A 27,383-nucleotide genomic window follows, 5' to 3' on the forward strand; every position below is an offset into this window, starting at 1 on the left:
AAAAAGCAGTTGTATAATTCGTTATACATATACAAAAAAAAGCAATTGTATACAAAAGATCAATTGTATAATCTGTGTATATATGAAATGAGAAAGAAAAAAAGGTAAAAGAAAACTGGACAGGGGAATATTTGTATTGTATAATTATAAGTGTATAGGACGAAGAATATATGTATTTGCATGTGTGTACACAATTTTCTCCCGCTTTATACAAACAGAAATACAATTTATACATTTAGTTTCTGTTTGTATAAGCGAGAGAGGCGAGCGAGATTTGGAAGAGGAAAACAAAATATATGTATATATACAATTTCTTCTCGCTTTATACAAACACAAACACACTTGATACATTTGTGTTTGTTTGTATAAAAGCAAGAGAGGTGAGCGAGGCTGCCAACAAACAAGAGTGGCTGGCGAGATTCCACCAGAAAGAAGCAAAAATAACAGTAGTTTGCTATAGAATACAATTAAATCAAAATAAATATATAGCATTTGATTTGAATGAATAGTTTGTTGTTATGTACGATTTTCCTTTGCATCCCTACTAGCATTACAAGAGACAAGTTGTAAATGAAATCTTAAACCAAAAAAAATTGCTTTCATTTTCAAATTTAATAATGATATTTGGAAATTGAGGTTTCGAAATACAAATCAAAATTATTTTTGACAATTTGGAAGTAATTTAAAGTAAGAGTATCAAGTTCTTGAAATTACTCTGTTGCAACTTTTTTCCTCATTTGTCATTACAATATGTAAAAGTTTTGTATCTAACAATTACTTAGTCCTACTGCAGAGGTGCTAGATAAGGAATTTATACAATATTCCTTTTATGTTTTCTTCATTATTGTATTCTATAAGATTTTACAAGACATATATGAGGTAATGGAAACAAAGTTTCACTCTACATAAATGTCCAAAGAGATCTATTAAGAAAGGCCTTGCTACATACAGTTTTGCTTTCATTAGTATACAATATACACTGTCCACGGGTCTCTATTACAGAAAATTGTTTTACCATTTCCGGAATGCGATAATATATGAATTTTTTCCTCTAAAAACAGAAGAGAGGAGGGAAAAAGAATTTCTATTTTCCTGGGCTAAAGAATACAATCACAATGAAGTTCAAGAATGTCTGATCCATCACAAATTGGTATGACAATTACAAATTGTTGTTATGGACTCCTCCCCTCAAAACTTGATTCCGCTGTGGTAAATAAACACCAAGATCCAGTAAGAACACTTCACATCTGCAAAATTTTGCAATAATTAAAGAGAGTACATAGGAAGGCAAAACAAGAAAACTCGGACTACGTCTGAACTGTGTGAAGATAAAAAACAAGAATAATCGAGCATATTTTTAAGAGAAGTCTACTATCACTGAACTTCTGTAATTTCTAGCCTACCCCTTGATTTCTACAGATTTGGAACACATTTTTAATAGCAAAGTTCCTTAGACATGTCTACCATCATGGTCAAAGTTAGTCTAGTTATCAATAGAGATGAGAATACCACCATTGTATCACACAATCGTCGCAAGTTCCAACTTGCATTATGGTATATCACTTGTTCATGCAGCTTTCAGTGTGATGCATATAAAATAAATTAGAAAAAATCCAGACTTACCTCAAGTCAATTATACAATGTTGCTGCATAGTCTTCACGCATTGTCAGATTGCCTCCGCCAAACTATATTAAATATGAAATACAGGCTACTTTACAAGGCTATTGACCAACTTCCTCACCAAAATTTTTTGCCACAAATTCATCAAGCTGTCCCCAATTAGGAGGATTAGATTTGCTATCTGAAGGCAATGATCTGATACATGCAATAATATGCTGCACATCGCAATACATTCTGTTGCAAAAGAAATAAGTTCATAGTCATTTTTGATGAAAAGAGAAAACAAATTGATACTCATAACAATCAACAGATGAAGAAGTGAACGACAAACACAAGCAATAACAAAAAGAAACTTGTCAGCCTTCAACTCTAGGATATATTTGTGTTACTAGATGCTATCGGGTTGTTTGCTTAAAGTGACAAGAGTAATGCAAATCGAGGATTATCATATCATGTGTTAAGCAATGCTGTTCCATTAAATGTGCGCTTTTAAATAATGAGGCACAAAGTAATCTAACCAGAATTGATTTTTTTTTTGTGTGTGAGTTTGTTGACCAGAAGCAATGGACGCTCTGAAGGAGATACAGAAAACAACAAAAGAAAAGGAAGGACAAAACAGGGCATTTTGCTATGTGACTACGAGTCTTCCTCAACACGTACGTTTCCAAATTTTCATTATCTTCTTTTTTTTCATGCTTCTTGAGTTCGTGATGCCTCTTGTTCTTCTACTTACGTTTAAATGCTTTCTTCAAATAAAGACTCCCAAAAGATATATCTATATTGTCTTATTAATTATTAGTCTATTCTGTAAGCGCATGTACACACGCACACATAGAGTCTCTCTGGCCATTATCAGAATTCTAACATTTTTGTTAAGTTGATGTTTCGGTGCTATTTCTTGCCCTCTTGTATCCTAGATTTTCAAACGGCCTTAGTACATTATGTAGGCATTATAGGAACTTCAAATAGGCATGGTATAACATGGACCATATTTTTTATACTAGCATGGAACTATTTTTTGACAAGAAAAGTAAGCACACAAGGAGGTTGAAACGATGAATAAATTAGCTCTTGGGAAAAGAAAATAATAATTCATCTGACAACACGGCATTACATTGATGTATCTGATAAAAAAATCATTTAACACACGAAAATGACGCCATACCTTTTTTTAACATGTTCACTGCTGATATCCAAGTGCGAAAACGCTTCTGAAATTTGAGAATGGAAGATAATAACCACTTGCCTGCAAGTATGACATTCTTTTTAAGCAAGAATTGATATACTAAATGTCAATTAAAGCAACAGATATAGATGCAAAATTACTTCATGCCAGCACTGAATATATAAAAACGAGGAAAACCTTATGAAAAGAATGAACATATAATAATGAACAAACAACCACCACACCAAACAATGATAAGTGCTTCTAATGAAAAAATAGAATATATTTAGAGAGAGAGAGTCCTTGAAGGCGAGCCTTGGTGTAACTGGTAAACTCGTTATCATGTGACCTAGAGGTCACGGGTTCGAGCAGTGGAAACAACATAAAGCAGAAATACAGGGTAAGGTTACGTACAATAGATCCTTGTGGTCCGAAGAGAGGGAGTGTGTGTTCTTCTCCCTAGAAGCAAGAAAAATTCAATTTTCAACCTTACAAGGATGTTTTTACTTCGCCAATACTGACCTAGATGGTGAATGCAGGAAGAAATGAGTACTTAATGAAGTTCTTGGTCGGGAGGGTTGAGAAGGTCTAACGCTCAAAGCTGATTATATGTTCGTCCATAAGTGTTAAAAATTTATCTCAGAAAATATTTACAGGATGTCAAGATACCCCGCTGAGGAGGTGTGAGAGGCTGGCCATGGATGGTTTCAGCAAAGGTAGAGGTCGACCGAAGAAGTATTGGGGAGAGGTTATTAGACTGAACATAACATAGTTTCAGCTTACCAAGCACATGAACATAGATAGAAGGCCATGGAGGACAAATTAGGGTAGAGGGGCGAGGGCTAGTAGGTAGCAATGCATGTTTTGTTATCCGCCCTTACTAGTAGTTGTAGTATTGCTCCTGTAGCACTTCAGAACATAGTTACTCTGTACTCTAATGATATTGTCTCTATTAATGATGTTTTAGATTCCTTATAGTATCAAGACAATAATTATAGGGTCCTTTTGTAAATATGGTTTCAGTCCTATGTGCTGTTTTGTTCATTACAGAAATACACAGTTACCAGTTCCAAAAAAATAATTAATAACTACAACGACAATAACAATAACATTAATAACAACACCAGCGATAATACTAACAATAACAAGACATCAAAAAGAGTTGTATCATATGCAGAGATAAAGCTTAAGGTATCAATGTTAAGCAAATATACATGTTACAGCTGAAAATTGAAGAAAACAAAGAACAATGTTGTGACGGCTGCCAATAAAAGATTATTCTGAGTCCCCCCAAAAGACCAAGGTTCTTTTGCTCTGCCTAGGACAAATTCAGGAAAAAGTTTAAAAGTTCACCTGAAAATAGCTTGAACATCTAACTCATGCAGGGTTCTAGATAAGACACGTTGAAGAAGGCCAACTTCCTTCAAATAGATTAAGAAAACAAATCAGTTAGATACAAGTTCCAGTAGTAGTAACATTTCACAAAATTTTAGAAGAACATCATAAGAAGCAACATTAGAAAGTAACTTGCATGCAACAACTATACAGAGGACCAAAGTAAAACTGTAACCTCCAGACTAAGATGAGAAATATCAAGGATAGCAATTGAAAACAAGAGCAAACTTGCATAGGTTTTACATTGCATCAAATATCAGAGAAATGTCATATTTGAAATTAGTTCACTAACTCAGCAGTAGCCAATTGCCTGTAAATTTCAAACAGGGTTTGAACTTTTAGCTGTTAATATTTCAGGTCAATTATAACTGTCACTTGACAAACCCAAATCTATTACAATCAAGAAGGGTTGGAGTAAAACATGGCAAGCTGCACCATTCTGTGTCTATGCCTTTTTCCTTTTCTTTTTTTTAACAAGGTAAATAATTTTATTGAGAATAGGAAGAACTCCAGCATACAAGTGTTCCTCATATGGTTTATACATATGGAAGGAAAGAAAAAAGATAGCACTTAAAGAGAGAGCATGATACATAAGAGAAGAATTTGATACACTATTTGGGTCTTAGAGATATTATTGGTGCACATTGTTTTTGGTGTAGACAGTCTCACTCGGTAGAAACTGTTGAAATTCTAGATGTACTAAGCTCCCTATAGAAGACTAGAATAGCTCCAGTTTCTTAAGAGTCTTTTGATGTAAATATGGTGCAAGACCAATGTACTGAATGATCTTAATCATAGATAGAAATACACAAAGTCACCAATTTCAAAAAAGTGGCTGCAAATTCACAAGGAAGCAAACATAAGGAAGAGGTGGAACAAAAATGGGGAGCAAGAATTGGGCTTACTACAGTATAGCTTGTACCTTAGTGATAGAACGAGCAAACTGACTTGGCTGCGTATCAGTATTTTCTGGCCTATTCCAACTCTCAACAATCTGTGGCAGCCCACGGAGGTGGACCAGCAACCTTTCCCTCATTATTTGCACCAACTTCGAGTGTATCTCATCTCGGTGCACCTTATAGTCCTGGATTTCATGCAAAGCTCTGGAGTTAAAATAATATTTCCCTACCAAAACCTTGGGTTATGAGTCTGATAATCTCAGCAGTCAGCACAGAAAACTTTTTGATTGGGGCCCACGGCATAGCAGTGATTTATACAGAATTAGTGAATATATTCCTCTATGTTTATACAGTAGAAATGGAACCGGACAAAATGCAATTGTCATGTGAGAGATAAAGGAAAAAAAATTCACAAAATAGGAGAAACTGGAAAATACATGGTTGGGGATAAGCAGAACCCCGTGGTTATTAGCAGAAGAGTATTACAACATGAATTACTAACAAGCAGGCTACACCAAGATGGTAGATGCTGAATTGTTTTACACACTCTTTTTTTATTCCTTTTAGTTTGGCAATATATTGCAATATAAGGAAACATCTCTAGCCAAAAAGGTACTCCAAGTAGAAAGGTCACATGAACTTCCATTTTATTCCAGTTTTTGCATTTATAAACAATTATAAGTCACTACAGCTAATAAGATGCATTCATATGATACATACAAAAGGAAGAAACTAATCACAGCCATCTCTCTCCACTTGGCGTACAAGTGCCTACGTACTGAAGATAGTCCAAGAGATCCTGAGATCCTGTTTTTGGCTTCCATTGAATCTTACAACAGCTTTAACTCCATATGGTCAATTTATATTTTATTCTTTGAGAATGGTAACATTTCCATCCATCAGTACAAACATTGTACTGGCATCTGAAATACAGAGAATATATTGAACTGGCATCTGAAATACCGAAGCATGTGCTTCCTCATTTCCAGATAATCAGACCAAGCTTCTGAAGAAGTAATGTTTTCAGTAATATAGTACAATTTGTCTCCAGAGGTGAAGTAGATCTTGTTTTCCATGTTTTTGAACAATCACAGCACGCGATTAGAGAAAAACACAGAACCTGATGTTGCTGTAGTGCGGGAATCTCGGAGGAAGAGTCTGAGGGCCTTACCTGAAAATCGTGTTAAGGAGCACTTGCATATTTCTAGTGATATCGTCAAATTAGGAGACATCAATCAAGTGATTCTCAAAAGATATCCCCCCCCCCCAAATTGAATACATTTTTTCATTTCTTCGCAACACGTTTTGTGAGTACAAGCATAGAGAAATATTCATAGCATAAATGATAGATGCACAGACAGGAAAGGAAATCCCTATCTCAAAAAGGAGAATGCTTCACGGATTATTTTTTTTTGCATGAAATAGACCAAGAACAGAAATATATCATTAGGTTAGAAGTGGATTCAAGCAAAACGTATCAACAATAACATATACAGATTTAAATACCTGTGCTACACGATCAACCTCCAAAATCAGCAGTGCCTTGCGCGTCTCAGGCACTTTAAGGAACAGAATCCTCTTGAGTTCTTTGACAAATACAAAACTTGTCAGGAAAAAAATTGAGTTCTAAAATCACAAGATACTTAAATTAAAGCATTTCTGGCACATTTTCATTGATGAGTATGCTCAGACTTTTATGTAAAACTGCTTATTGATCCATATTATGCCATGTATCGACCAACATTACCTAAGGTTACTCAAGTGAAGGTTCCTTATGCCGACGCTATATCAACAAATTGAGTTTATTAGTTAAACTGTTAAACATTCTTGGTCTTACTTTCAGATAAAGAAATTTTTTAAGTGGTGGTAGTAGTAGTAATATGATTTTTTTAGTCCTATCAAAGATTTACATGTCATAGAAAATATAAAGAACTTCTAATGCTTATTATAGTAATAATAGTACATAGTAACAACAACAACAACAACAACAAATAATAATAATAATAATAATAATAAATATTAGAAGTTCTCTATATTTTTTTTTTTTGAGAATGAAGTTCTCTATATTTTCTACTGGCATATAAATCTCAGATAGAAGCTAAAGACTCCTAGAAAACATAAGACCTAAAGTAGGATCATAATGTGACTAAAATATAATCCCAACTAAAAGGTATTGCCCATTATAGATCATTTTCATTTTATTGTGCCTTAATTTTGCTAGGACTAGGTGGACTCCAAGAGATTGTGTGTCTTTCAATATAACTTCTTTCCATGTGATTTTATTTATGTCTGCCTCAGCTTTTTTTAAAACCTCCACTCACCATAATTTCATTTTCGCACCTACAGACCGGTGCATCTAGAGGTAACGCAGGACATAACCAAACCATCTTAACCTAAGTTTATCCTTGATGTGTGCTACTTGTACCTCCTATTGAATGTGATCATTTCTAATCTTGTACGCATGCACTCAATCTTAGCATGCGCATCTCAGCCACATTCATCTTGTGGATGTGTTGCATACTTCAGTGTTTATCAAAGGCGCGCTTAAGCCTTGAAGCGAGGCTCAAAACGTATTGAGCGCTTCAACTCGCTTTATGTGCGCTTTAATGTCGTCATCAAGGTTCTAAGGCAAACGTTTACTTGCCAATGAGCCTCGTATGAAGAAGTGACACTAAATAATTGATATTTCACTTTATTATAATTTTTTTTCAATTTCTTTGGTCATATATGATTATAATTATTGGTCTTGGACTAAACATATATATTTGTATTCATTTCTCCCTTTGTGCATTTTTTCATTAAAGCCCACTCTTTATTTGCGCTTAAAGCCCTCACAGACCTTAGAGTTTTTTGTGCTTTTCACCTTTAATAACACTGGCATACTTGCACTTCAGGCGGTCTAACATCCACTCCTACATAGCATTGCATGTCTTATAAATGATCCATAGAACTTGCCTTTTCACTTCAGTAGATATTCTTTTATCAACGCCTTGGTAGCAATTCTCCATTTCAAACGTTGTAACATCTTTATATCATACTATTCTTTTTGATAATGACAAAAAATGGATGTGTAATATCATACTATTCTCCTGAGACATGGAACCTAGATATCTAAATTATTTACACCTACTCATAGCATTCCCATCGAACCCCGCCTTAATTTCACTCATTCTTTTGTTGACTAAACATGCAGTGCATGTATGCAGTCTTACTTCTACTTATCTTTTTTCCTTATGAAGTAAGAATCTTACTTCTACTTATCTTAAAACCTGTACTCTCAGGAGTGCCTCTCATAACTTAAATTTTTGGTCAACGCCCTTGCTTGTTTCATCAATAAGCACAATACTGTCACATGACTTTCCTGTTGAAGCCTAACAACTGAACAGTAGATTGAAAACTACACAAAATAGTAACCTTAGCATGGTTTTACTTGAGAAAAAATGTCCAAGCATGAATTTTTGTCTCTTCAGACACCTACAGGATAAATGCACCCGTAGACTAGGAATTGGACAAAAGGTGGAACCAAATAATCAAGACACTTTGTAACTGACAACTTTATCATCATTACATACCGGGAATTATGGTGTATGTGAAACTGATGACTTGACTTGCCAAGGCCAAGTGTTTAGAAGTAATAGACTTCAAACCTGAAACCTGTAAAACTTATCCCAGTTAAGGCACAATGATATTGCATCCATATCAACTAGGGAAAAAATGTTTGGGGAAAAATAGTCAGTAAGAAATGCACCCATAAAAAGTCAAGTAAAATTCAGTAGTTAACTACAATTACAGTTGCCTTCCAATCATTGACAATGTTCCAGAAATAAATTTATTGATTCCCAAACATCTACCACCATACATTTTCTGCCAATTTATAACACCTTTTTAAAATCCTTTATTCCAACAATCCTAGTCCACAGATGTGGAAATAAGAAACCCAATACTCTTCAATCATTTTTATCGCCTCCTTTCTCACCCCATTCTCCAGGGTACTTGGATGATGGCTAGTAAAAGGAGGGTCAGTACATATCAAGGGCAGGAGCAGTGCCGCTTGAGCTACGGATTAGGCATAATCCAGTAACTTTGATTCAACCCCATATTTGTGTTAAAAAAATCATTTGATGGAGAAATGTGAAAAGAAATCAACCAGATGGAGATCACAATATCTATCCTTGGGAGGTAGACTAACTTTGATTAACTCAGTCTTAGATGCCCTCCCTACGTATATGTTATCTCTTTTTCATATACCCCAGTCAGTACTTCAAAGGTTGGATAAAGTCAGAAGAAACTTCTGTGGCAAGGCAACAAGGAAAGGAAGGGTTTTCATTTGGTCAAATGAAGAACATTATCAGAAGTAAAGAACAAGGTGGACTAGGTATCAAGAACCTTAAATCCCAAAGCAAAGCACTCAAGGTCAAGTGGCTTTGGAGGTACCATCAGGAGGACCAAGTCCTCTGGTACAGGGTAATCAAGAGCAAGTATGAGCAACTGAACACATGGGTAACTAAAGAGGTTAACACCCCCTATGGTATTAGCCTTTGGAAATCCATTAGATTATTCTGGCAGTTTCTCAGTAATCAATTAACTGTCAAAGTTCGAAATGGTAGAAAAACAAGTTTTTGGATTGATAAATGGGTGGGTACTGTGAGCTTTAAAGATCTCTTTCCTGACATCTTTGTTTTGGCTCAACACCAAGAGAAAACTGTTGATGAAATATGGTCACCACAAGGATGGAATATGATTTTTAGAAGAAACTTGAATGACTGGGAAATTCCCAGAATGATTGAACTTTTCAAACTACTGGAGAGTTTCCAAGGAATTCAACCAGGTGAAGACTATTTATGGTGGCATGGGCACAACAAAGGAAGATACAGGGTGAAGGAAGGATATAAACAAACAAGTCGTATAGAGAATCAAGATTTCAAATGGCCTTGGAAGCAAATTTAAGGAGTCAAAGTGCCACAAAAAGTGGCATGCTTCACCTGGCTGCTAGCCAATGAAGCAGTTCTGACATTGGACAATGTGGCCAAGAGAGGTATATCTCTATGCAACAGATGCTCCTTATGTGGTAAGGATACAGAGACAGTAAAACACCTCTTTCCACAATGCAATTTCAATGTTCAACTGTGGCAGATTTTCCTTAATCTCAGAGGCATTTCCTGGAGTATGCCTAGTAAGATTGCTGAGACTCTTTTCAGTTGGGAGGAGGCTGGAGTTGGGCTACAAACAGAGAAAGATGGAGGATAATACCTGCTTGTATATGGTGGACTATATGGAGAGAAAGAAATGATAGATGTTTTGAGAATAGGGACAACAACCGGCAGGAAGTCAAGCTTAAATGTATTCTGTTGTTCTGTTTTTGGTGTACAAATGTCTACTCCAATGAGACTGAGTCAATCATAGATGGTTTAGGGTCCATCTAGTTCCTGGTTTAGCATTGGAAGGACTTTAATCTTTTTCTTCTTTTTGTAAATATGGTTTTTCAGTACTACCTAAGTACCGACTGAAAAACAATGTTACTAGTGTCAAAAAAAAAAAATCATTTGATATGTACAACTAATTTTTCCAGAATCCATAAGTTAAAAATTCTGGCACCGCCTAAGGGATTAAGACAGTTAAACTTCTATATTGTCTCTAGTTCAAGAGACAAAAGTGGGATTGAAATCAAGAACATATTTGGTGGCTTGAGTACCTTTTGCCTACTAGTTTTTTTCATAAGAAATTTAATGTCCACAAGAAAATCAACAATTAGCTAGAGAAAATATAATCAAGAAACCAAAACAGACCTGCATTGCTCCAGCACCAAGGACAAGCTGACAAGTCCTTGTATTGAACAATTTCAGGATTTCAACAACACGGTGGACGACTTCTGAAGATAGGCCCGGCAAGCTATTATTCATCTCAATACATTCTGACAACATCTTTACCAAAATCAAGCCGCTGAAACACAACAGGAGAATTGTCATCTTTGAAGGGAGAATTTATCTTAAAAGAAAAAAGGAAAACTGTGTAGGGCAATCCAGCACTCCAAAATCGAAGTCCCAGTAAAAAGCCCCAAAAAGGATTAAGAAGGTGTGTTGTCAGATAAGTTCTCCTTTCTGTTTCATAGGGCAAAGAAAATGCAACATGTTGAGACAGCCAAGAAAAAGTCACACAAGAAATAGCTCTAAATCAGTGGTGTTAACTCTTCAGGACTTAAGTGACCAAGACACCAAGGGCACAGAAGAGAAAACACGGAGAAGGAAAAAAATGAAAAATAAAAATCTGAGAGTACCAGCTCCACCAAAAGAGAACAGACGAATTAATCAAATTGAAAGGAATTTACTAACCAGTTAACCATATGATATCCAACACCTCTGAAGAAAAGAAGTCTAGCAGAAGATTTTCCACGCTCTCTTGAGTTAGTTTCATTGCTCTGAGAAGAATTAGTTCCAAATCAGCATTAGTGCTTTCAGTTTGCCAGCTGAATCATGAAATACTAACCTGTGCTGTACTCTCTGAACGTGGAGTAGAATCAGTGTGCTGTGCATTTTGTGATATCTTTTGAAGTCTAGCTTCTGCCGTAGGGGAACCATCACCCAGGACCATCTTACGGATGCTTGGTGCAATATCAGCTGAAACCTCATCAGCAAGTTCACGGGTCTCAGATTCTGAGCAGAACAGTGATGTGACAATTGTCTGGAACTCATCAGGGACATCAATCTCAGCCCAATTTTCCTGGTCAAGAATGGCCCTCATCTTTGCCATCTGAATCAACCAACAACAGGTATAAACGCAAGAAGCAATGAGTCAATGACACAGATAAAGCTCAACTGGAGAAACAACTAACCCTGGATTCGTGTTGGAAATCAATAAAGGCCTTGGCCTGTGATTGCAATGTTCCCCGAATACTATAACCCAATCTTCCACCAATCTGTATATATTGGCAAAACAGGCATCAATACAACTTAATACATATATGGAACCAGCAAAGTATGTATTTTACAAAAACAAAATAAAAATAGAGAATCTCACCTTCTCAGTAGCCGTTATAAATTCTTGAGTGATGTTATATATATTTAGAAACTCCTGTAACCTCAGTCTAGGGTGGATAGGAGAACGCACTCCAAGGATCTTTGCCCATCTGCCATGAGCAGCATCACAAGCTGCAAAAACGGCTTCTGCATTTTCTCTCAATACATCAGCTCTGTCAAAGAAAAAGTAGTGGATAAACATTTGGAAATTATTTAAATACAACTTATGCAGATGCTAAAAATAGAAGCCAACAACTGAAACACAAGACATGGCATTTTGCCGTTACTGATTAGAATGTGAAAACTTTAGCCACTTTCAGTGACGTTCTAATATGCAATTACAGAAACCAGCATTCAAGATTCAAATATTCTTGCTAAGCAGCTTTTTCTTAAACGAAGTAAAGAATATTATTAACAAAAGAGCACCAAAATATAGAAACCCTTACAAAAATACATAATTTTCTACGACAGCCACCCCTCATCATACAAAAAGCAACTTCATGGGTGCACAAAAAAGAAATAAAGGAAAAGAAGCTATTTCTCAAGTGTGAAATTTTTCTCTATTCCATCAAAAGCTTTCTCATTCCTCTTTCTCCATATGGTTCACATCAGGGCTAAAGGTGCAACTTCACATGCTCTGCATCTCCTCCTCCATCTTCTACGAGCCCAGCTAAACATCATTTCTTTCACAGTTTTCGACGTTACCCACTCAAAACCAAACCATCTCATCACCTCCCCCCTCCCCCATAACGAAGATGTTACCTGGCAATGTAAGAGTACGTGATCTATGTCTTCCCCTGATTTAACAGACATAGTCCTTCTCTTGCTCAAGCTCTCTGCAGTCAGGATCCCCCTCCCCCCTCGTGGTTAATCGTATGAAGAAGCACACATTTATCGGTACTCTAGGGATTCACATCAACGTTTGTGGTAAAAAAATCTACTCTCTCACCAAAAGCTTCACATAATAGGACTTAACGAAAAAGACTCCATTTCCCCCAATTCCCCATTTCCAAACATCCTGACAATCCATAGTAATTTTTGTTGGTGGAGCAAGCCAGCAAAGTATTCAAATTCTCCAAACTTCCCAGTCTTGTAAGTTTCTGCTAAACCTCAAAGCCTAAAATGCTTGACCCCCTTGTAAATTCCATAATTGTATAAACGACATCCTATTTTGGCGAGAAATCCTCTACATGTTAGGGGAAGTGAGACTCAAAATAGTGTTTCGACGGCACCAATGACCCCAAAAACTCACCCTACTCCCTTTACCCACTCAAAAAGAAGTATTTCATTGAACTCTTCCTAGCCCTTTGAAATATTCCTCCATAGCCAACAACCGCAGGATAGCGTTGTATTTTTAGTCCTCTAACCCCTTCCATAACCCCGTACTTCTCCGCAATCACCCCTTTCCAAATTGTTACCTTCTCAAAAAAAAAAAAAAAGCATTTACCTCTACCCCAAATCTCCACAACCACTTTCCTAAAAGTGCCTTATTAAAGACCCTTGGAACTTTAAATCCAAAACCACCCAAATATTTTGGTGTGGTAACAGATTTTTTCAATTCACCAAATGAAACTTCTTTTCCCCTCACAAGTCATTACATTGAAAATTTCTCTGGCCTTTTTCCAACTTCTCTATAACACTAACAGAAGCTTGTGCTTCTTTAACCAACCACAATAAAGAATTCAACCAACACAAAAAAGCACCCAGTTCAGACAATCTCTCATCAATCACCTAATTTGCTTTTCAGAGTAGCCCTGACGTTTCACCAACATCTACGCTGCTCGGACTCTTCAAAATGTCAACGGGTGCGTATCGATTCGCTAAAAGTAGTGTATTTTTGGTGAAGCCGACACGGGTGCGGCATCAAAAGTGAAGAGTCCGTGCAACTAAGACCAACATAGGCTTGTAAAATGTAACACTCAGTGAAATCGGCTTAAGTTTGAAATCATTTTATGTTTGTGGTTAGACCGGGTCTATTTTGGGTAAATTACATGCCCTATTTTAAAGATAATCATGTCTAGATTCCAACAGAACCGTTTGTCAATCTGAGCACCATACAAAAAGTTGTGTACGTTTTACTAGAGCCTGCCATAGAAATCTAAGTGTTCGGATGGGAACGGGGGTGCAACACACTGGCTATCGCACTCAACCTCATGGTGATGCCCATCGCACCCAAGTTGGCGCCACGACCAAAGCGGTTGAGGAGGAAAAATTGTTGCAAGTGTTGGACACAAGATTTCTGGTAAATAAAGAGAAATAAAAAAGACAAAACATAAAAGAAGGGATCAGGAATGTGAATAACCTGAAATTTCTCGATAAAGTCGATGACGTTATACCCTCATTTCCATTCCCGTGAGCAGAAGAGACCTTGGAAGAGTTCCTTTGCACAGAAAGTTGCAGCGAGGAATTTACCTGATCGACGGTTTCATGAGCTGTTTCTGATGCCACTGCTCCAAGTGCAATTGCAGCAGCAACTGAGTCAGCAGCATAATGGCCATCAAGATGGCACAAAATCCACTCAATGGCTCTTTTAACTTCAGATGCCTGTGCTAAGTGTGCCTGCATTCACTAAAAGAAAAATATCAAGTTATATCATACCAAATCAGATGGAACAAAAACAAGAATCGGTAAGACAATTGCACAAAGCACTTCTCCGGACAGCTGATATGGGTAACCAATTATTCAAGACAAACCAGGAATCCAGGTGAAAAATATCTCCATTTGGTTGTGTATGCAACATTTCTCAAGGAAAATATTTACACTGTGAGATTCAATGATCATTTCTCGTGCTTAGGAAAAACTATAATTTTGTGGCTTTGATGCTAGTGGAAAGTTTTGGATTGTCATGATAGTGTTGAATGAGAACAGCAAGTACTGACACCCCAGAGAAAGTAGGTATTCATAGAAGGAATCAGACAAACAAAATGACTGGTGCCCCTATGGCACATACATTTGGCTTCTCATTTTTAGTTTAACACGTTTTATTTTATCTCTACTATTGAAGACCAACTAAACAGCTATAATAGTGAACTATTTGTGCGCCACCAAAAGAATTACATTTTAGGTGATAAGTTTGGAAGGGATACCCAGCAACAAGAGTTATTGGATATGTACATCACATGAAGAGGGGCATACAAATGTGTCCAAGATGTCTTTTTGTGAGCACAATCAACCATTTGTTTTTACACGGTAAAGTGGTTAGCCAACTATTGGAACCCGTTTACAGATTTCAGAGGCATAAGGTGGACTATGCCAAAAAGGGCAGATCAGGCTCTAGTAAGCTGGAACTATGAGGGGAGGGAGTGGTAGCACAGACAAAAACAGAAGGAAAATTGTCCTAGCAGTGATATGGTGGACCATTTGGAAGGAGAGAAATTCAAGATTTTTTGGAAATATCAGTAGTCCTCTGCGTAGGATTAAAATGAACTGCATTATCACTTTTTGCTATTGGTGTAGTTCGGAATATATAGATGATCCTGTAGCAACTGTAGACATCTTAGGATCCTTGTAAGATGAGATAGGACCTAGATATAGGTTCTTTTTTTTGGGTTGCTGAGCCTACTCAGTTGTATGTAGCTCTGTGATGTAAATTTTTGGGATCCCAGCCTCAGTGCTGAAGATTTATATACAAACTCGTTACCTTAGTCAAAGGAGAATAATAATAATATGGCACTAAATTGTTTGTTTATAGGCACTAAACTGTAGTTGATGTGCTAGATTGTTTATAGGCAGCAGTTTAGAAACTTTACTCTGTAAGTTGTTACACTTTTAAAGGGGAGCTACACTTTTGTTGTTCACCTGTGGATAATAGACTAAAGCTAACAATTTCAAAAAAAAAATATGGCACTAAAATATGAAACGAGAAGCCATATACACTATAATGGCCTACAATGACTAGTAATGTTTTGTCACTAAGATTATGAACCTTGTTCAATAAGTATGATAATCTCAAGGAATAATTACATGCAGAACCAACAGTAACAACTATTTAATTCATCTGGTAGTCAACCCTATACCAGAAGCAGTATTGCAGAACTTCAGCTTTTAATGGAAAGAAAAAAGATCTCAGGAAGCAGGTTATCAGCAGTTAGAGTAGCAGCACCCACAGAACAAAAACCTATCTGCCATGCAAATCCATTTATTGAAATTCAATTAAAAAGGAATTCAGGAAGCACCTGAGACCAAAATCTAATCAATTTATACACTATCGGAGCTTAAGGCTCAAATCGAATTAGTCCCATCAAACAGCACAGGTACATGATAAGGCTAAATCAGTTGACAATATTAAGGCTCAACTAATTTAACATTAAAAGAGATATTTGTTTTCTACCAAAAAAAGAAGAGGAGAATATCAAATGAAGCAGAGTTGAGGCCTGTCTGGAATTTGATATGGAAAAATAATTAGATGAAGAATGGTCTGCAAAGATCATTTAATAGAAAGAGATTTTATTCATCACAAAAATATTACATGTAAAAAAACCATTGACCAAAAATGTTCACTTAAAGAAAGACCTCATAGTTACGTCCTTTGAACATTTCTTCAAAGAGGAGAAGTATGAAAAGACCTTAAATGCCGTAATTTTGGCTCCATACTAGGACTAAGAGATTTTAAACATCAACCTCTTTTTGGTTTGGGTACGGAACCAAGAAAAGGTGTGTTTTATAAACTCTTTAAGACTTATCGGAAAAGGAGTAAATTTGTTTTCAAATGAGCCTGAAGATATTTAGCTCAAACGTTAAAAGCTCGACATTGTCCTGTTGGGTGCTTACGTTATCTAAACAAAGAGCATCTCAAGTGGTAGTTCAGACTCAAATGATTAGGTTTAGTTGGGTTCTTGAATATGAACAATGAACCTGAAAGTGCATGAGCTTGGCCAGCTTATTTGATCATAACTTACCCCTTGCATACTGTGTGGCATCAATCAACCAATCAAGTAGGCCTCAATCCCCAACAAGTTGAATCAACCGTATGAATCCTCTATATCCTTTCTGTTCTATTCATGTCCATTTTATCCAATTTAATTAGGCATATTAGAGGTCATTCAAAGAGAAATCCCCCAGATCTTCCACTAATCCCTACATCGATATACAAATCCTTTTTTTAATTCTTCAAAGGAAAAAAGGAAGTAACATATCATGATTGCAGCATAATACTGATTGAACAGAAAGATACAGTGAGGTACACATTACCTGCACTATCAGGAAAACAGCCTTCAAAAGATGAACAAAACATTCAGGCGACAAGCTTCTCAATCTACTGGCAAGGGATGAGCTTCCACCTGAGTAAAGCATATACATTATATCAGGAACTATAGCATGAAATCTACCTGCTCACCAGTTGCATTAATGATGAAGTTGCATCCCTAATCCTTAGCCACATCATTTACAGGAAAAGGAAGAAGAAGAGAACCAATATTTTGCACACCAAATTCATTTGCATCTGAAGCTCTTCCTTGCAAAAATGAAATGTGAACCTAATAATATACACTCACCATCAGCATCAACTGCTCGTTCTCCTGCAACAAAATCTGAATCCATAGGTTGGGCACCAAGCACCCGTAGCAGTTCTTCAACTGCCATCTTAATGGCAGTTTTCATGTCAGCCGTAAGAGTGTCATGGTATATTCTCAATACAGCAGGGAGTTTTGCCTGGATATTACAACAGTCAAACACCACCAAATATTTTTACTAAAAACATCATATAAATTCCAAACACCCTAAAAATGTTGACGGAAAACATATATGTAGACTTTACAACTGCAAAACAACCCAGAATAAAATGTGTTTCATTTGGCATAAATTGCAGCCGGATTGGAACCGATGCTTAGTCAAGTTGATGATCAATAATTAGTCAATCACAAGGACACAGAAAATGGTACATAAGAGGGGTAAAGGGATTGTAGTCCTCGCTATTCACTAATCAACTATTTCCTAGAATCTTCAGCTATGCTCCTCCTTCATTATTCTCTTCTAAACTGAAGTACATACATAATAAATTAAGACAATCTTCACCAACACTTGTTACTTCCAGATAATATATATAGTCCATTTACCGTTGTATCACTGCTGCAAGTGATTAAACCATGGCCAGCCCATTACATCAGATCTTATACACACAAAAGTGAAGAATTTGGAATAAAATCAACGTCAAGAGGGGAAAAAATTGAGAATATGATAAAATCAAATACCAAGCCAAATTTTCTCAGCAAGATACTGCTCTATTTGGATAATGACACCTCTAACCTCGATTCAGCTCTTAAAATTATTCCTTTCTTTGTTTACACTTAAGGAGTATAATCCCATCCAAAGATACACATATTTTATCTCGAATACTACCATTCACCTAACTCTGAGAAAGAGTGATTCTGCATCTCTTCGAGGATGTATTGTTTTCTATACTTGACAGATAGCATGATTGTAATCATGCCATGGCATTCAACAATCAACATTTACCACCCAAAGAAAATCAATACGCCACCAACACTTTACAAAACAAGTGAATACCAACATTACTCAGTGAAAAAATAGAGATACTCACGGTTCTAAGCAACCCAATAACAAAAGGAAGTAGCCGGTCTCGCAAATTATAAGTGTCTTCTTCATCTAATTTAACCTGCAATACATAACGTCCATGTTCAGATGATTGGTTGTCGAGTAGCCTGAAGACTGGGTGCATATATCCAGTTAAACAAAAGGATGATTAAAAGGAACAAGAAAGAAATTCCCTCAACAATTAGAACATTGAGCAACACAAAAAACATAAATTACATTTAGAATCAAGCATGGAACATATTAAATATATACTCCAAGGTCAACTAGAAAAGGATACAACTTGAAAGATTCAGAAACTCAAAATATCGTCCGTTATCCTCTTAGCCCCTCAAAACCTAGTTTCATGAACCGAATAGGACAGATACCACTAAGGCACTAGCAGGAGAACTTCCACACCAGACAAGTGCCACAACAGATCTATGCAAAGAAGATAGCACAGATTAATTTGTTACTTTAACATTTTTTCATCAGAAAATATGGTGGTAGAACTCAGAGCATTACTTAAGTGCATTAAAACACAAGCCTTTGACGGTAAGCAGGTTATCATGCATCAAAGCTGCTTTCTTATATCAGCTTTAAAGACACCATCCTTAGTTACTGATGACCTATCCACCTTCCTCCAAGTAAATGGAAATGGGCTACTTAAAAGTAGTACAAGCCTCTTATCCCCTTCCTTCCAACTTCATAGCTCTTTTTTTCTCTTTTTGTTTCAGGAGGGGAACTGAGGTTGAAAAGAAGCATTAGTTTGAAGGATCCAGAAGTTGAAGGAAACTAAACTCATCCAAAAGAAAGGATATTTGCAGTAAAAAGAATGCCTGAAGTTGGGTGCAACGTGGAAATAGCTAATGATATAGAAGCCGTGGTTGAATTGTTGAGTTCATTACACAACTTGTAACAAGGCTTTCATCTGTAAATAATTGCCAGCAGTTTTTTTGCTCTTTAGAACTATACCATTTACCCATCCAATAAAAGAGAATGACTGGAGTTGGCGTTGGCAAAGACAAATAGGGAACTATTACATTTGCAAATCATTATTTTGTAGTGTTTTTAGGTTATAATAGTTTTCGCTTCTTACAGTGGACAAGGGCTAATAGAAGACATCTTGAAATATAGTTTAGGCAAGAACGGTAGCGTGCAGGATAATTTAGACAAAACCACCAGCTATCTAAACGAAACAACACCTACATCCCTTGACATTTCTTTGTTTCATTTTCTTTTTCTGACAATCAAATGCATCCCTTCACATTTCAAGAGCTTGCAAAGGTGCTTGCTACTTGGTAAATTACAGCAAACATTTTCATGAAAAACAACCCACTGCTAATAGAAAGAGAGTACCATAGTACAAGTACCCAGAAAAAAAATTCTTAAACGTTAAACTCAATATTGTGTTCAAATCATCTTTTCAACTGGTGACATACTGACATACACAGAGTAAACTTTTTTTATCTAAACTGTCTAGTACAACTATTTTCTCCAAAAGTGTAGCAATTTTTTCAATTTGATTCGTGCACTGAAAATATCTAAACCAAGTGCATCACTATATAAGTACATAATAACATGCTTACTTCATGGCCTTCTCCATTCATGGAAATTGTCTTCTGCACTTTAAATTTTGATGTACTTAGAGCATCCACGTTGCCAGCTCCGTGTATAGATATACGCATAAATTCTGCTGAAAGAATACTACAAGACTGGATGCGGTAAGTTACAACATTGTACTAAATATTACTTTGAAAATAGTGGTATTATATATCCTAAGTTCAAAAGATGTATTAAAGGAAATATAAAATAGTGGACCACAGTAGAATGGTAACGTTTTGCTACCAAAATGTGGAAATACAACTCGTAATCAATACACTGGAAGGAACTAGCAACAAACCAGTGCACTGGATGGTCATGCCCTAAGCATTGGTATTTTAGCTAATTAGATAAATCTAACATGTTAGTTGTTAGAATTTTTATTTTAAAAAAAAAAATAACTCAAGCATGAAAACAGAAACATAAAATGAATTATTTCTTTATTTTGTATTAGAAAACGGTTTGTAACCCCCTATAAAACTTACAACGTAATCATCCAAGAAACCTAAACAATATCTATGCAAACTGGACACTTTGGATAATCCTGAGCAAAGAAAACGAAAAAAAAACAACTACTTTGGTCACTACATAATAACGTGAGATAATAGTTTGTTCTGGATGTTATCATTAATCCAACAGAATCAGAAACGGGCATTACTATCACAACTGCCTCAATAAAGATATTAGCAGACATTAGCCACCAAACTTGCTACAGCAAATTTTTTTTGAGGATAGTAACAGCAAGTTGAACCAGTGTTTAAGCTTTATTCATTTAGCATTATCAAGAACTCAAACACCTCAAAGGTATTCTTCCAATAATGTGATTGAACCTACACAGAAATCCATTCCGAATAGTCTAACCTGTCAATGGAATCAATTGAAGCGGCTAACTGGTCACGAACATGACGGAAACAATGTAGACCAGCTAATTCATCTCCATCCTGTTAAGCATAAATGAACATTGACACTGCAGTAAGTACAAAGGTTATAACAGCTTCACCTTTTATAATAGCTTTTGCAACAGAAAATCTACATAGTTGTGCCAAATATTTTGCATTTAAGCAAATAACAAATCTTGAAGCCTATAACCAAATAAATCAATCTATCCACAAGAAAAAATATTAACCAACTGGATCACAAAACAGTTCACTATATTCCAACTTCAAGTTACAGAAAGGGATAGCGACCAGTTTGGCCTCAATGAACACAGAGGTTAATCAAGGTAAAAACTAGTTAGGTACCAAGAAGAAACTAAGAATTAAAAATAGCAGAGAAATAAAAGACTTCTGTACATACCAATAAATGTTGTAAATCATCTATAACATCTAAAGCTCCGGCACAATCTGCAGATGCAACAAGCTGCATAAAATATGTGAATATATGTCAGATATAACCATTCAGTAGACCCGTAACTTTTAAATAAGAGATATTATTTTAATATAATAAAAACAAACACCAGAAGGTCTGGAAAATCAGTAACTTGTCATTATGGAGAATAAAACTGAAACATCAAATTTTGAGACAAAAATGTGGAGGTGGGAACTTACAACCCGCAGGGAGCAGAGAGCATCATCAATAACATCTACGAACTTCACATTTTTCCTGTATAGTCGACTAAAACTTCTACTTCCCCACCATATCTTGTTTACACTAATATTAAGAAAGCTGAGGCAATTCATCTTAACTTTCTGGATATTGCTGCTTTTACCTTCAAAACATCTTGCATTTCTTTCCTTCCATATTGTCCACCATGTGCATGCTGGGATAATCTTATACCAGTTTTCCTCTGCCCCTTTACTTCCAACTCCTTTCCAGTTTAGAATTTCAAAGGTATTCTTGGGCACTACCCAACTCACACCTAGTATACACAAGAACATATTCCACAAATTTACAATTGTGTTGCAGTGCAATAACAAATAGCCATTGATCTCTGCTTCTTGGCCACATAGAGAACACCTTGAGCAAAAGGTGTAAACCTCTTCTTTGTGACACTTCATGAGTTAAACGGGCTCTTCTAATCACCAACCATGTAAAACAAGAGACTTGTTGAGGAATTTGACCTTTCAAACTAACTTCCAACGAAATCACTAATGAATGGTTATTATTCATTCTCTAAAAGCAAGACTTTACTATGAAGACTCCCTTGCAATGCAGATTCCAAATTAGTCTGTATGGACCAATGGAAGTGCACAAGAAAATGTTCAGAACCGAAGCATACTTGCTACTCCATCAACTTCCCAATTATTTAGAGCCCTTTGGAAGATAGGCCCCATCCTTGAGGGCTTCACATCTGAGAGACAGTGGCATCTTTTGTAGGGTCATGATGTGTAAATCTGAGAAAAAAGCTTTTAGACTGCCTTCTCCTATCCAGTGTTCATTCCAAAAATCTGTTTTCATAACATCTCCCACTTTGATGGACAAGTGTGTATTGTAGTTGGGCCACATCCTTCTGATGGTTTTCAACACACTACAACCAAAAGTTCCCAAAACTTCCTCAGTGGTCCAAAGATTCAATAGTTTTCTTAAAGCCATATCTTAATTGTAAAATCTCCAGAACCACTTCTTAAATAGACTAGCACTGTGTATACCAAGGTTCTTTATGCCCAAACCTCCTTGATTTTTGCTAAGTGTTAAGACATCCCACTTCACCAGATTGTATCCTCTCTTCTCCTTGCCAGGTGAAAGCCCTCCAGTCCTCAGTTTACTGATCTTCCTTTCAATGCTCTTAGGTATAGGGAACAAGCTGAATATATATGGGGGGAGGGCATCCATCACTACTTTACAAGTGTTAAACTCCCAGAGAAAGGTATTGGCTCTTCTATTTCACTGGCTTCTTATCACATCTCTCCAGCACTTCACTCTAAATTTCTAGCTAATTGTTTTTTGCTCCCAAGGGTATTCCAAGGTATTTTATAGGTAAGGAAGCTACTTGGCACCCTAGGTTCTCAGCTAAGATCTGTGTATCATCAACTTGATTGACTGCTAGAGGGAACTCTGTCGTCGGTTAACATGTAACCCAGAATGCCTTCAAATATGGTCAGGATTGTCCTTAAATGACAGATTTGTACCACCTCTGCTCAGAAAAAAACTGGAGAATCATCTGCATAGAAGAGGCGTATAAATTCCATATCATTGCCCTGAATCCTGATTGTCTGGGCAGAGCAACCTTTCATCCACTCATATGCATTTGCTTTCCAGATCATGTAATTAAGGCCCTCCATGGCTAATATAAATGGAAAGGGTGACATAGGTTCACCCTATCTCGGTATTTCCATTTATGATTAGGGAGAATTTGGCACTGGATATGCAGAAGTTTATCCAGTTAGATCCATTTGCTGCCAAAACCCATGTCCCTTAGTATTTCAAGTAAGAAGGCCCAGTAGACATGGCCATAGGCCTTCTTAATATCAAGTTTAATTCTTGGTGTTTTTTGCTTCACCTTAGACTAATACCCCCATCAATTCATTAGCCAATAAAGCTGCATCCTGATTTGCCTGCATTGCAAGAAAGTCATTTGGTGGCATTGGTGTTCATCCACCCGTTCTCCCATAACGGTCTTCAGCCTCTCAGTGATAAGTTTGGAGATGATTTGGTACACTCCTCCTATCAAACTTATCGGTCTGAAGTCTTTTAACTCCTTTGCTCCACACATTTTTGAGATTAATGTAATAAAGGTATTGACAAAAACCACTACATGGGTTGTAAAATGTAATAAAGGTATTGACAAAAACCACTACATGGGTTGTAAAATGTAATAAAGGTATTGACAAAAATCACTACATGGGTTGTAAAATGTAATAAATGTATCATTCAAGGACTTCTCAAAAAAATCATTATGATGAGTACGTTTAACTTTACACAAACCAAAGAATACATCTTTAAGATCCTTTTACTTTATATGTGCTCTTCCATCCATGAATTACCTTTGCTCTCTAACATTCTAATTAATATTGACTGATCAAATATTTCTTTAAAATCATAGAAGGGATGACCACCCATTTGATGCTTATCACTGTAACATTCTACCTCACTACTCAAATGACTTGTACTGAATGAGTTACGAAATAGGGCAGTATTCCTTATGGTCTTAAAATAAGAGAGCAAGGGGCATATATATGCAATTTATTTTCGAGAACTATATAGTCTTATATGCCAATTGTGGACAGGATATCAAATTGGACTACATGTGTCTGCCTAAATACTCTAATAGGTCATGGATCAAAGTTATGAGATTGTATGTAAAAACTGATCTTTTGGATCTGCTCTCTTCCACATAAAACTCAATACACTTTCTCGAACCAAGGATGTCTAATTCAAATCTAGACTGAAGTATCACCATCATAAGAATTCAAGTTGCCACAAGAATAGTTAACTTTTCTACCAGGTGGTTACTGATAAAAATTAAGACCTAATATCTTGCTTGCTGTAATTCCACAACATCATCTCGGCTATATTTATAAAAACTGTGAATCCTATAATAGCTTTACTTCCTTTCATGGATCCCACAGTATTTTTAACAACAAAGAAAAATAGCAATTCTCTTCAATACCTATTTCTATCAGCATTGTACAAGCAGCTACTTTTTTTTTTGAAAAAGGTAACTCGTATTATGAACAAACGGAATACTCAGAAGTAGTCCACTACTGACAGCAAAATTACAGAGGGAGAGGTGACCCTACTAATGCTTCATAAATAGTCTAAAATGACAAGCACCTACTTTTATGACAAAGCATGACTTGCAACAACTTCACTCTATATCAGCAGATAAGGGGGTCTATTAACATTCCTTACTTAATTCATAGAATCTCAACAGTTGTACATTTTTTCTTATATCATTTTGTTCTTATATCATTTTGTTCATAGAACTTGGACAAGAAAACCAACATAAGATATACATAACGGAAAAATATTAAAGAAATCAGCACATACCAACTTGAGAGTTGACAGAGCTTGATTAACATAAAGTATAAGGTTCAACTTGTCTTGGTGCGAAATCAATTCACTTCTCTGAACATTCAACTCTTGTACCTTTCTAGCAGACCCCACCAAATTGTCATCTAAGAGCTTTATAGTCTCCTTCAATTCCCTTATCCTATCACACCCCTGAACAATCTTCGAATTTAAATCTTCTAACTGACCTTGTGCCTCAAAAAAGGAATTTGATCTCAACGAAATCTCCCTAACCAAGTGCAATTCCACTACATCCAAATACTGTGATAGCTTCTCCTGTGTAACTAAATTTTCCGCAGTGGTCCTAAATGGGCAGGCAGCTTTAAAAGTAGCACCATCCTCTAACTCAAAATCCTCTTTGAAGTACAGCGCAGGTACTTCCTTCAAGCAAGCAACGAGGGCATTTTGGTCGTCTTGATCTTCTAGTGACTCAAACCTCGCGTGCTGTTGAATGTCATGGAAACGAGCATATGGGTCGGAGATGGAAGAGAGATAGGATTGGAAATCAGGGACCCGAGTTTCGGATCCGGGTTTGGGTAGAGTTGATAGAGGTAGGAAGTCAGGTGTGGGGATAGATGATGAAGTGGACCACCACCAGAACCCATCGGATTTTCCGGCATGTGGGTTGTTGAGAATGGAGGCTAAGCTTTGGCTATGAGGGCTGCTGCTACTGGCATCGGAAATTGATTTGGTCAAGAATGGAGTATTTTTGATAGTAGAAGGACTACTTTCGAACCTTCCCGAAGAAGGGGAAGGCTGAGAATCCATTTTTGTTACTCTCAAGAAGATCTCAGGACCATATATGTATGTAATTATAGTGTAAAAGTGAGTGTTATCTCAAATGAAACTCAATCAGATAGAGAAAAAAAAGGGATTCTTGGGTGTTTGAGTAGAAACTTGGAGACGAAGATGGGATCTGCGCTCTCTCCAATGGAGGAAAGTGCCACCAAAAGGTAACAGCAAGGAGGGAACGGGTTGGGGGGAGAATTGAGAATTACGAGAAGTTAGGGGGGCAAAAAGGAGGTGAGAAAATAATAATGGTAGTCCATATATAGTGGTCTTTTTTCGCAGATAAAGTTATTTCGAGATTAATAAATTAGATAGAATAATAAGATTTTGAATAAATTTATATATATAAAAAAGATTTACCTCCACCCCATCTTCAACCAATTTAACCCTAAATTTTTTTTGTTTTTCAAAAACAAAAAAATTACCTCCTACTCCGTGTACACACACATCCCCTTCCGAGGCTCCACCTTCCACCAACTGATTCCTAATTTTTTTTATTTTTTCAAATATTAAAAATAAATTATTTCATTTGTCACTTATATGAGCTGAATATCGATTTTCATGTTAACTCATTTTGTCCATATTTGTATGAATTTAAATAGGCTGAAGACTATATTAACACATTTAAAAAAAGACAAGAAAATATGAGTGATCCATTAAATTTAATATGGCAAAATGATTATATTTCACTTATATGGACTGAAATTGTCACCCTATATGTAGGATACAAAATTGTCATGTAGGGTGTCATGTAGGACGAATGTGTTCATTTTTTCAATTTTATTCAAATTTCTACTCGTGCATATCCAAAGTTAAAGGTCATAGTTGTCAATTGACGTCAAATTAAACAAGTATATGAATTATGCCTTTTTTAAAAAAATAAAATTAGTGAGTGTTCGGCCATGCATATAATTGGAGTTGGTTTTGACCCCTTGTTTTTTGAGTAATTTTAAATTAAAAAGGGCGACTACTTTCTTTTTGTTGCTCTTCGAAATTTTATAATCAAATATGTTTTTTACAGTTCAACTCCGAGAAAAAGTAAAAAAAAATTATAGTTATGTTTAATTTTAATCTTAAATATAATCATAAATATCTCACTGTATCTCGCATATTGATCAAGAATCCCTTGATTTTCTTCGATGTCAATATAAATATAATGAGATTTTATTCATTTTTTGTAATGAAGCATCATTTTCCTTTTAAAAACAGCAAAATATACAATATTAGTGCATGCATACAAAATCTCATTTAATTGAAATCGTATGATATTTGAGTATTTTATGATGTGTATATATGACTAATTGCATATGCATATACTAAATAGTAAGTACCCGTACATGAACTTGAAGAAAGCCAAGCAATGATTTCATAGTAGATTCAATGTAAAAAGAATACATCAAATTATAGAAATCACATATTTT

At 36.1% G+C, this 27,383-nt stretch overlaps 1 protein-coding gene across 1 annotated transcript; it reads right to left on the minus strand.

The window, feature by feature from the left end:
• Positions 1-883: 883 nt before the first annotated feature.
• On the minus strand, positions 884-25,941 carry LOC107011504 (vacuolar protein sorting-associated protein 54, chloroplastic-like). Its single transcript, XM_015211030.2, has 20 exons — positions 25,153-25,941; positions 21,520-21,582; positions 21,085-21,164; positions 20,211-20,328; positions 18,632-18,706; positions 17,586-17,742; positions 17,284-17,372; positions 14,396-14,652; positions 12,095-12,266; positions 11,910-11,993; positions 11,564-11,827; positions 11,410-11,495; positions 10,867-11,020; positions 8,653-8,734; positions 6,587-6,666; positions 5,104-5,265; positions 4,140-4,207; positions 2,787-2,867; positions 1,624-1,855; positions 884-1,247 (listed from the first exon to the last, which is right to left on the minus strand). The coding sequence occupies exons 1-19, from the start codon at positions 25,939-25,941 to the stop codon at positions 1,723-1,725; spliced, it is 2,994 nt and encodes a 997-aa protein (XP_015066516.1). The 3' UTR covers positions 884-1,247; positions 1,624-1,722.
• Positions 25,942-27,383: the final 1,442 nt, after the last annotated feature.

This window comes from Solanum pennellii, chromosome 2 (assembly GCF_001406875.1).
Source record: "Solanum pennellii chromosome 2, SPENNV200".
NCBI lineage: Eukaryota > Viridiplantae > Streptophyta > Magnoliopsida > Solanales > Solanaceae > Solanum > Solanum pennellii.